The sequence below is a fragment of the Sceloporus undulatus genome, chromosome 9 (genome assembly GCF_019175285.1).
Source record: "Sceloporus undulatus isolate JIND9_A2432 ecotype Alabama chromosome 9, SceUnd_v1.1, whole genome shotgun sequence".
Lineage (NCBI taxonomy): Eukaryota > Metazoa > Chordata > Lepidosauria > Squamata > Phrynosomatidae > Sceloporus > Sceloporus undulatus.
This window is the reverse complement of record NC_056530.1, coordinates 11,565,694-11,577,700: the sequence shown is the minus strand read 5'-3', so window position 1 is coordinate 11,577,700 and position 12,007 is coordinate 11,565,694. Positions and strand designations below refer to the sequence as shown.

At 42.1% G+C, this 12,007-nt stretch overlaps 1 protein-coding gene across 1 annotated transcript in view; it reads right to left on the bottom strand.

Moving 5' to 3' along the window:
* Positions 1–12,007, bottom strand: part of CSMD2 (CUB and Sushi multiple domains 2) — a 456,222-nt gene that overhangs the window by 292,726 nt on the left and 151,489 nt on the right. Inside the window, exon 5 of the mRNA XM_042440873.1 lies at positions 4,231–4,438. Within this exon, the coding sequence (XP_042296807.1) occupies positions 4,231–4,438 (208 nt within the window). The remainder of the gene's footprint in view (positions 1–4,230; positions 4,439–12,007) is intronic.

Genomic DNA, 12,007 nt, shown 5'->3' with positions numbered 1-12,007 from the left:
CATCATCATCATCATCATCATCATCATCATCATCATCATCATCATCATCATCGAGGGAGAGCTTGTTCTTTGCCCATACCTTGGCTTGTTCTTTGCCCATAGTTCAAGGACTGCCACCTGTAAATCCTTGAATGTATGTCTAGGAAGGCTAAAGCTGGCAGCCCTAGTGGCACAGTGGTTAAATGCTGGTACTACAGCCACAATGTTGTGAGTTTGATCCCACAGGGCTCCAGGTTGACTCAGCCTTCCCTCCTTTCATAGGCTGATAAAATGATTCCCCAGCTTGTTGAAGGCAATTGGCTTACAGTTTGTAAACCACTTAGAGAGTGCTGAAAGTTCACTATGAAGCACTATAGAAATGTAAATGCTATTGCTATTTTCTCACTTGCATAGACAATTTGTCCAATGCACAGGGCATTGATGGTTTCATGACACACTATGTATATTAACACGCAAGTCCTCAGTGCTACACATACAAGAGAAATTTCATCAGAGACGTTGCTAACCACGCCAAGGGAACTGACCTCTAGTAAACAGATTTCTTTCTTTCACACATCAATGCTAACTCACCACTATAAAGATATGAAAAACTTGCATCACCTCACGCAGCCCTTTGAAGATATAGGGTGAAGGCCATGATTTGTGTCTTTCTGAATCCTATTATATTCTATCCCATTCCCACAACTGTATAAATATGCTTAATAACCTGAGACTTTACTATCATTCTGTGTTGCATTTGAAGAAATGGACTATGCTAAAATAATAATCAGCCCATGCCTTTGTCCTCTTTATACTGCAATAGACTAACATGGCTACTTGATTTTTGGAAACTACTCATCTGTGCCAGTCTCCCTTTTGGACAGCAAGCCAGGAGAGGCATGTCCAAACTAAAAAGGCTGAAGTTCTCTTTTACCACTGAGCATTATTTGCAGCAGAAATAAAGAGCAACCCGTCTGTGATTACAGGAGAAGATTGATTGATTTTGCTCAAAGCAGATGGAACCTTTGCTATTTTAAGCCTCTTGCATGAATGCCTCTCTGCATCTTTTATTCCAGGTATCTCTGTCACCATGACTTGTAACACAGCAGGTGGGAAGAAAGAAAGAAAGAGGTGGCAAAATGCTAATCCTGCCATCGGTATCCATAAAGAACTCCTTGTCTTTGGAGAAACTGCATCCCCATATGAGTGAGATCCTACAACTGTAGCCATCTAAATGGTGGAAGGGATGCTTGACAATGACCTTTATTAATAAATGGCACAGATCATTGGGCCCAAGCAATGTATTTGGGAAAACAACATCATTTCCCATTTTCCCTCTCTGTCTCTCCATATAAGATGCAATTAAACATGACTTCATCAGAGGCCAGAAACTTGTTGGTGCCCTGTTGTTGCTGCTGCGGTTGTGTGCCTTTGGGTCATTTTTTACTTTACAAGTAAAAGAACAACAAAACAGTTTCTTGCTCTCAAGCTTACATTCTAATTAAGACATGACACAAAATGAAAAGGGAATAGCAATGTGGTAAGGGATTAAGATCAGCAGATACTGCTTCTTCTTCTCTCCCTCTAGGGTCAGGGCAGTGGCATTTGGACTGGAGAGAGGGCCTTTCATCAGCTTCTAAGCTTAGGCCTGAGTGAGCTATGTCTGCCTCGTCTTCTCTCCCTCTATGACCTCCCTTCCATGCAGTGGCAGTTGGGATGGATGGAGGGCCTTTCTTCTGCTTCTGGGCCTAAGCATGATGGAACTACATTTGCTTCTTCTCTCCCTCCATGGCCAAGACAGTGGCAGTTGGGATGGATGGAGGGGCTATCATCTTCTTCTGGGCCTAGGCATGACACAGTTGCACCTGCTTCTTCTGTCTATCCATGGCCAAGACAGTGGCAGTTGGGATGGATGGAGGGGCTTTCATCTTCTTCTAAGCCTAGGCTTAGATGGAACTACACTTGCTTCGTCTCTCTCTCCATGGCCAAGACAGTGGCAATTGGGATGGATGGAGGGGCTATCATCTTCCTCTGGGCCTGAACTAAATCTGCTTATTCACTCCTTCCATGGTCAGGGCAATGGCAGTTGGGATCAAAGGAGGCAATTTCATCTGCTTCTGGGCCCAGGCATGGTTGAACTGTGCCTACCTCTTCTCCTATCCCTCTGAGGCCTTGGCACATGGGATGGAGGGAATGACTTAAGAATGGGATTAATGCTTTCTCCTCAACAGAGGGGCAATGGTAGCGTTCCACCTGGCAGCACCAGGGAGACAAGGTGACACAGAATCAGGCCATGGGGAAAGGGGTTTGATGTGTCCACAGGAGCCTGAGATTCAAGCTGATGTTCAAATTAGTGGTGCCTGGCAACCTCAGCAGGATGGAGAATCTGCTCTGGATTTTAGTCTGAACTTTACTGGAGCTATCCAAAGGGCTGAACCCTACATCCCAAATAAGTCTAGCACCTTGAATTTTCTAAATATCAGACTAGAATTTCACAGACACAGAGACAATCAGATGCCACTGGTACAGAGCAAATGTGAGTTTCAAGAACTGGCAACATAGAAGTGTTAAAGACAGTGCTACTTTTCACGATAATCGCATTTACTATGCATAAAAGGGTAATATTACAGACAGTTCAGTCCAAGACTTTAAATTCTACTCTAGCATTGCAATGCTATGAAACTGATAGCAAGGACAGAGATCAAAAGATTGGATCCTGCTGCTGTAAAGCTTAACTAAGCAATGAAAAAAATATATATGCAGAGATTCTCATTACTGTGTGCTTTTAAAAGATCTTAATAGTCACTGTAAGAGTGGCAATGAAATTGTCCCTTTAGGTTTTAGTACACCATAGATGTCACCCGGCATTTCATTTTACAATTATGGCCAGATATGCGCTAATATAATTATAAATGTACAGCATTGCTGGAACTATGGAAAAAACAAGATTTGCTGCAAAGCTGGATCCACAAAACAGAACTTGGAAAACTACCAGGATAACCCAATTAATATAGCCATCAGCCATGTTGAATTCTGCTAACTGTAGTCCAGAACTGAAGCTTTTTAAAGTCCAACCACAACACTGTAAAAAAGCAGCAGAGATTTGGGATGCTGTAAATCAACGATTCTGCCCCAAAGGCACAAAAATGGGTATGCATGTGGCTGCCAAGAGACATTTGAGCAACTATGCCAAACCTATCATTACAAAAGTTGGTATAGATAGGATAGGCTTTTCAACTTTTTTCTTTCTCCATTGGTTTCCAATTGCTAGGGGCATGTTGACACAGGACATTAAAACTGGTTTCCCCTTGCCTTCACATCACCCTGACATAGAGCCAAAGCCCTGATTCGAATGTAGACTGTCTTAACATAAGAAGGCAGGTTCTGCACTGAATTTGGGCTATCCCTGCCTTAAACCAGCTTTAAAAAAGCAGGAAGATCCAGAGCACTACAGAGCAACACCAGGTGGCTGTTTACACAGCATCCTGTTGTGCCACTTGGCACCACTGTTGCTGGCATGGTTTGCTCCCTTAGAGGTCACAATGAGGTGCCCAGCCATGCAATGAATGCTAGGAGCATCATTTTTCACCTCAAAGGGAGTGACCCGCACCAGTGGCAGTGGTACAGGACAACACAGTGGGATACTGTGCAAACAGCTGACTGGCATTGCTCTGGCATCCATAAGTAATGGGAGGATTTGGATCAGAATACTCCAGAAGCAGTTCATCCTAAGATTACAGGATAATGCATACTTGCCTCTTTTGGCACCTCCAAATCCAGTGCCACTAAACCATTCCCGCCCACAAATTATTTCAAACACAATTAAAACTTCTGGAGTGTATATGCATTCCTGGTGTGTTTGTACATAGATGTACAAAAGCATTTCCCCATAAAGCATTTTTTGTGCATGAACTTTTAAAATATATTTACGTGAAAAATGCCCTAGTTATAAATAATCTCATAGCACTTGTCCATTTTCTTCAAGCGGTCTCTCCATGTGCATCGAGACACCCTTTTTCATTGAGGAACACAAAAATTATGTCTGTTCTTTACATCCCTACCCCAGAGACAGTCCTGCGCAACATTAGTTTGCTTCAGTCAATTGTATGCAATTCTTTCCAAGACATTATCCCCCCCTCTTCTTCATTTGGATGGCCTATGCATACTCCACAGGCCAATGATTACAAGAAGAGCTATCAAAGCATGGCAGACAATGGACACCAATGTAAGGATGCAGCATGTCTCTCTTACCATAAGGAGGATCCCTCTGTTCCAGTGACCTCTAAGAAGTCGTATTCATCCTCCAGTTGGAAATCCAGGAACACCAGAGCGATGGTATCTCCAGGCTCTGCCAGAATGGTCCATGTGCAGTCGGCATTGTTGCTGTACTCCGAAGGATAATGAGGGGTTGAAATAATCCCACTCTGCCCCCGGAGCGTCCCGCCACAGGCATCATCGGCTGAAAGGCAAGCACCGAGATGAGTGAGGAATGGCGTTGTTGAAAAGGATTTTATGGCTAAGCATATGTGCTGAAGAGGTCTGATGGTATACCCAGTATATCTCTTTCTCCCCCCCCCCCCCCACCCCATTCTCTTTCTTTCACTATATTAAAAACATTCAAGGGTTGAGACAGTCCAGCATGGGAAGACAAAGAGAGAGGGAGAGCAGGTAGAAAGATTCAATTTAGCAAAAGTAAGACAACAAGCATGCCCATTTCTTCTTTAGTGATTGGACGGTATATAAATAAATCCTATTATTATTATTATTATTATTATTATTATTATTATTATTATTCTGCAACAATGATGCCCAAACTCTGTACTTCCAAGTGTTTTGGACTCCGGCTCCCAGAATCCCAGAGAACTGGTCAAGACGGTTGTGGCTTCTGGGAGCTAGAGTCCAAAACATCAGGAGGACCAGATTAATGGTCTACAGAGTGCTCTCATAATGGTCAGGGAATGGTCACAGGACTCCCATCCTTGCTGGAATGTGGCTGTAGAAATAGGTTTGCTTGTCCACTGCCATACAAATGTCCCCTTGTCACCTGGATTTAGTGGTGACACAAAAGTTGGTAGGGATGAAGGAAAATTACTTTACTGTTCTTCTGCCAACCAGCACCAAGAGGCAAATAAATAAATTTCTTGGCAACATTTGTTCAGAGGAGGTTTGCCATTGCCTTCCCCTGAGGCTGGACTAAGGTCATTCAGTGAGCTTCATGGTCAAGCTGGGAACTGAACCTTGGTCTCCAGAGTCAGAGTCCAACACTCAAACCACTATGCCATGCTGGCTCTTTATAACAGTGGCCTCTATAGCTCTAAAAATGAAAGACCAGGCAGCTTTGTCTCAAGACCAATGCCTTTTAATTTGGGGGTCAACCTCTGAATCACCAAAAGTAGACGTTAACCCCAATTTACTAACATTGTGGTCTAAACTCCAGTTAAGATCCACCAAGCTTCCATGACAAATATTTCAGAAAAATATGGAATGCAAACATAGCAATATTTCTTCGAAAGTCTTCTATACGTATCTCTATCTATTTATAGTCCGTTTCAACTGAAAATTATTTCCTCCCAAAGAAACCCTTGCTGTAAACATGTTTTTTTTAAAACAACAACAATAACAAGCCCTACCTCTATATCTATGTATTTATAGATGCAGATATAAATAGCTTTTTTTGAAGAGGTTTATAGCAAGAGTTCCATTGGGAAATAACAACTTTCAAATGAAACGTATGCTATTTTGAGAATTAATTTCATCCTGAAAATCTGCAGATCTGTCTTCGGTTTTACTAGTTCACAGAAGCTCTGAAAACTAGGTCAATCTGTCTGTCTATCTGTCTGGCTGCTCATTCGCCTGCTTGAATTAAAGACATTTCTGAATGAACAGACTAGCTTTCTTAGGAGAAGGTTGACAGCTGTTTTTATCAGCCTGAAATTGCACAATGAATCTGCATTTGGACAATCATAACTCGGTTTGAGAAGCCAAAGTGCCAGCAAGAACTTGGCTTGCTTTTTCTGTCCTCTGTCAGGATCTCTTCAGCTAACCATCATTTCCCATTTCATCCAATCTGAGCAGTTGCGGTTAACTCAGTTCAGAACAAGCCAGGATCTTAAGCTATTGTTTGAAGTTGGTTTGAGATGCTGGCTTGTCGCATGGTAGCCACAGTTTCCCAGCTAAAACCAAACACAGTTGGCCCTGTACAGTTGGGATGCACATTTTCCAACACTGGACCTTTTTCATAAAGAACCAGCATGGCATAGAGGCATAAGCTTTGGACTAGCTTTGGACTCTGGAAATCAGGGTTCGATTTCCAGCTCGGCCATGAAACCCACTTGACAACCTTGGGCAAGTCACGCTCTCTCAGCCTCAGGAAAAGGTAATGGCAACCGTCCTCTGAACAAATCGTGCCAAAAAAGCTCTATGACAGGTTTGCCTTAGGATTGCCTTAAGTCCAAACTGATTTGAAGGCACACAACAACAAAAACAACAACAAAGCTTTGATAAACACTACCTCAAAACCCAACAACCACAGAGGATGCCACATATAGTGCTTGTATCATGGTCAGACAACACACACACATAAAGACATATTTATATTTGTGCTCAACAAACAGAACTGTATTAATGAATTAGCAAAACACGGCAGCTTCTGCCTTCAGAACAAACCTGTCAGAATCACTGTTTGTTTTTAAATTATATACCTATATTGTTGTGCCCTTAGTGCAAAAAACCACAATAGGGGCATTGTCTGCAAGTATTTCTTGTGCACTTTGTGGGGATGGCGGGGGTACAGCACTGGAAAATGGAATAATTGCTGCCTTGTAGTTAAAGTTGCAGCAACGGCTGGGATGTTTTGCTCCTTGCAATCCATCAACCTGCCCTGAAGTGTCTGCTGTATTTGTTTAGCTTCACAAAGGGAAAATGACACTCATTTTGCACACAGACAGCAAGGTGGTTTTTTTTATCTTTTTGTTTTTGTAACACATATGTCAGTGAAAATTGTAGAAACCATGGCAAGACAAACAAAACCCAGTCTCAAGGTGGAAGCAGGATTGATTTGGATAGTCTTTGAGGGGCTGTCTCACCAAGCCAGTCCTGGCTATAGTCTTTAACAGGAGGGAGACAGCAAGGATTAATGTTGTTGCATCCGGGAATGGTTTCATGTAATAGGGCCCCCATGTAAAAGCTGTTCTTGGAACAATGACACATAAATTAAATAAGTGAATACAAGAGAGCCAGCCAGTAGCAGTTTGGAGTATCTTTGGAAACTGGAGTTCGAATCTCTGCTCAGCCTCAGATGAAGGCAAAAGCAAACCCCCTCTGAATAACTTTGTGCCAAGAAAATCCCATGATAGGCCTGTCTTGGGGTTGCCATACGTCATAAACACCTTGAAGGTATACAGCAACAACCACAACAGCAGTTCCAATTTTTTTCTGTGTGAACCCTCTTACAGAAGAGTGCTGAGAATACCATGGAATTATTATTATTATTATTATTATTATTACTATTAATTTCACTTTTATCCTACCTTTCTCCTAATCTGGGACCCAAGGCAGCTCACAACACACACGCACACACACACACACACACACTAAAACAACACTTTAAAGACAAATAAAACAATCCTTTTGGATAGCCAAAAAAGACAAACAAAAGGGTGGTAGAACAGATCAGATTTGAACTCTTCCTGGAAGCCAAGATGTTGAAACTGAAGCTGTCATACTTTGGCCACTTCATGAGAAGGCATGGCTCACTGGCAATGACAATGATGTGAGGAAAGGTAGAAGGTAGTAGAAAGAGAGGAAGATCACACCCCAGATGGATAGACTCAATCCAGGAGGACATGGGACTGAATTTGCAGGACCTGAGCAGAGCAGTGGAGGACAGGGGGTCTTGGAGATGTCTCATCCACAGGGTCACCATGAGTTGAGGTCAACTCAAAGACAGTTAACAACAAGGCTCAAATACTGCCGCTGTAGCAACTGACAACCCTAAACCCAAATATAAATAGGACTGTACATCATTTTGCATGGATTATTGCATTGGAAGAAGTCTCTTGAAATTAAGGGAGTTAACTATTTCAGTAGCGTTTGGCTCCAACTGGATGATCTCTGCTGGGTTGGAGTCTGGGCTGTGACCACCTCTGGTAGGAATGGCGAGCTTGGTCCCTTTTGAGCTTGGTCTTCTTAAGCGTGTGGCCACCTGGAGTTGGTACTAAGGGGAATCCCTTTTTTCCCCACCTTTTTGGAGCGCATCGGCACATCCTTTCAACATGGGAAGTCTCATTCTGGAGCTATGACATCAGAAGACTTCCAGGACAATATATGAATACAGTGAACACAAGCTTCTCATTCTTTGCATGAGTACCACTTGTGAGATCACCATTAAGATGCAAAGGAAGGGATGCCCTACACAAGAATAAATAAATAAATACCCCCGCCTTTGAAGGGAGGGAGGCGTCTCAGTGAAGCTGACAGCTTGTGCTCTTCAGAAACTGCACCAGATCCTCCGCTTGCCACAGGTTATCTTCCTGTACAAGCTGACGCTATTAACACAAAGCTATTAGAGCAAATAAAGTAGGAGGATCAAGCGAAAGAGAAAACATGGGGAGGAAGATAAAGGGAAACCAAGAATTAATTTGACTTGCATTGTGGTGGCATGTCACTTTCCCGCGTTCGAGTGCTGTCAAAAGAGAAGGTACCAGCGAACGCCTGTTAACTTTACAGTACATGCCGCACAATGGCTGTTTCTGATGCGTTAGTCAAGGAGCTCTCTCAGGCTAGACATTGTGAACACTTATTCATCTGAAGTGCTTGTAGAATGCTAGGATAAATCTATTGTTTTCTAACAATAAACCCTTCCTCTTGAGTTTAGGACTGTGCTGATCATAGGTTGAACTGTGAGCCACAAGTGTGACGCTGCAGCAAATAAGGCAAAGAGTAATTTATCCTGGATTGGTAGAACAATAGTTTCCAAGTCAAAGGAATATATAGTCTCACTCTAATCTATACTAGTCATGTTTCATCTAGAGTACTGCTTCAGTTCTTGGTGCCTCCTTTTAAAAAGGCTACAGACAAGTTGGAGCAGGTTCAGAGGAAGGCAACAAGGATGATGAGAAGCATGGAGAACATATGAGGAAAGTTGGTGGGGACTTGGGGGCATGTTCAGCCCGGTGAAGAGAAGATCTCAAGGGCTATCACAGAAAGGAAGAATGTAGGTTGCCCCAGAGGATAGGACCAGATCTAATGGTTCTAAGTTACAGGAAGATAGATTTTGATTGATCATTGGAAGGAACTTCTTGTAAGTAAGAGTAGTTCAGGAATAGAACCATTTGCTTTGAGAAGTGATGGGTCTCCTTCTCTGAATGTCTTCAAAAAGAGGGTGGACAGCTACCTGCAAGGTGTAGTGGTTTGAGTGCTGGATTATGACTTTGGAGATCAGGCTTTGATTCCCAGCTTGACCATGAAACCCATTGGGTGATCTTGGGCAAGCCATACTCTTTCAGCCCTGGAGAAGGCCATGGAAAACCTTCTCTGAACAAATCTTGACTAGAAAACCTTATGATGGGGTCACCAAAAGTCAGAAATGACTTCAAGGCACACAACAACAACTACTACTACTTGCTGGGATTGCTCCATTTTGAGTTCTTGCACCAAAGTTGGACTCGATCATTTTATGACTTGATGATTTTATGATTCGTTGTTAGTGTTGTTGCTGTTGTTCAGTTATTCCTCTTGAGTTGAAGTCTCCTTCCCCTGAATATTTACAGTGGTGTCATGTCAAAGCAGTCAGTCTCTTCTGGCAATGGAAACTCTAGGTCCCAGTATTGCTCCCACAACAAAATGGCCTTGTTATATTTCTCGCCGTATGTTAATTTGGAGAGGACTTGAAGGTGTGTACCACCAACAAAAACAACAAACTCATTTGGCTGTGCAGTCCATTGGGCAACACTGTGATTCAACACAAGAGACACGGAGCACAATCAACATGCGATTTCACATACAGAGATCTACACAACTCAATCTTACGCAGGATTTTGGGCATTACCGTTTAAGATGAGGAGTCTTTCTGAAAACAGTAATAATCAAAAGTGTGCGGAAATGCTATTTCAGCCTTAAGGTAGTCGCTGAATACACAGGGATATGATACGAAGTGCCAATTTTTAATTCTGGCAATTATTTCACCGTGAGCGACTCTTTGGAAATCATCCCATGGCCTCAGAGTAAAACTATTGTGTCAGACCCCATCTTGAATCACCACAAACCAGCTGGCCTTTTCCAAAGCAATTTCCCCTTTGTTTCTGGATCTTTAATTTTAAACAAAAGAAAAGAAAAGAAAAAGAAATCCTTAAAAAAAATATTAACAGCTTCCTATGCTGAACAATAAGCATTTATGGACATCTGATGAGCTCAGTTATAAACTTATTGTTGCAACGTATCGAAAGGCCCAGGATAAAAAACACACACAAAAAGACACACATAGAACACACACACACATGTACGCTTTGGTACACAGTGCACTCTTTCGTGTTATAATAGCCAAGGCCATTTTAATGAGATAATGCATATTTGATACGCTTTACAAAACAGCACTACAAATGTTCTCGGCTCCCTTTGGCCGGCTTGCTGAATCTGTGCTCAACTGCCAAATGGACTCATAAACCCATCAGCTCTGCTTAAAGTCAGCAAACAAACTAGTGATGCCTATTTGCTCAGCAGGAATTGGGGGAATAGCAGAAGGCACCGTTTTGTTTCAATTCATTTTATCTTTTTCCCAGAGAGCTGAGGATGATGTGATCAAACCTCTGTTGGTTGTCAGGGTCGTGGATAACAAACAAGGATCTGAAAATCAGTCCGTTTTCTATTTGTTGCATTTCAAACAATCCTCCCTGCGGCCTTCTAGTTCCTTCCAATCCAGTTTCATATCAAATTATAACCCTTTGGGTGCATACCTTTCCCCCAAAATCTATAATTTTACATACATTTTAAATTAATGTACATTACTTCATACATTTTCCTAGATACGTGCCCCCCCCCTTTTATTACAATTTTGTTTTGCATTTTATGAATTCTTCCTATTCCTAGCAGACTCAGATCATGGATCAGGGATCTATGGTTTAGGGAGGATGCTCTGGAACCCATCTGCATTATAGAGAACATGATGGTGTTTTTACAGGTATACATTTTAACATTTTCGCACCTTAACTCAGAAATCCACAAGTTTTTATGGTGGGTGGTAAATGTTGCACCTATGAGTCCATGCATACATTTTTTGAGCAGCTACAAATGTGTGCCACTGAAAAAATGATCACCAACCCCACTTTAATTGCCAGAGAAAATGCGCACACAAAAATACACACATTACATAAAATGTGCAAAATGCATTGTTGTTGTTGTTGTTGTTGTTGTTGTTGTTGTTGAGATAGGCAAACCTATCACAGACCTATTGTGAGGCTGAGAGTGTGCAAATTCCCCAAGGTCACCTGGTAAGTTCCCATGGTTGAGGGGGGGGGATTCGAACCCTGGTCTCCAAAGTTGTAGCCAAATGCTCAAACCACTACACCATGCTGGCCATGCTGGCATAAAAAACTGTGTACAGAAAATCCATACTTATTTCCAGGAGGGAAGAAAAATCATAGCCTTGCAACTTGATAGGAATAATCAATAGGACAGGAATGCAAATGAGATCCAGAAAAACATTATAGATTTTAAACAGAGAATTTCCTCCCACATTCCAGAATATACCTATCGATAGAGCAACCTCAGAGAAGGACTCTGTGTTGGCATCTGAGTCAACCAGTCACAAAAGGAAGAATAAGGCGGTAATGTAGACTGAGTTGCTGAAACCTAATATCAGTGTTAAGGGGAAATTGAAACAAGCAGTGTTGTTCATTAACAGAGATTAAAGTATACATGTTCTATACTAAGTGTTCCTTTTTCTTCCTGCTATAAGCTTGGCGAGCCATCCTGCTCTTGCATATTGATACATATTGCTGAAGCATCTCATATTTGGCTTGTTTTATACTAC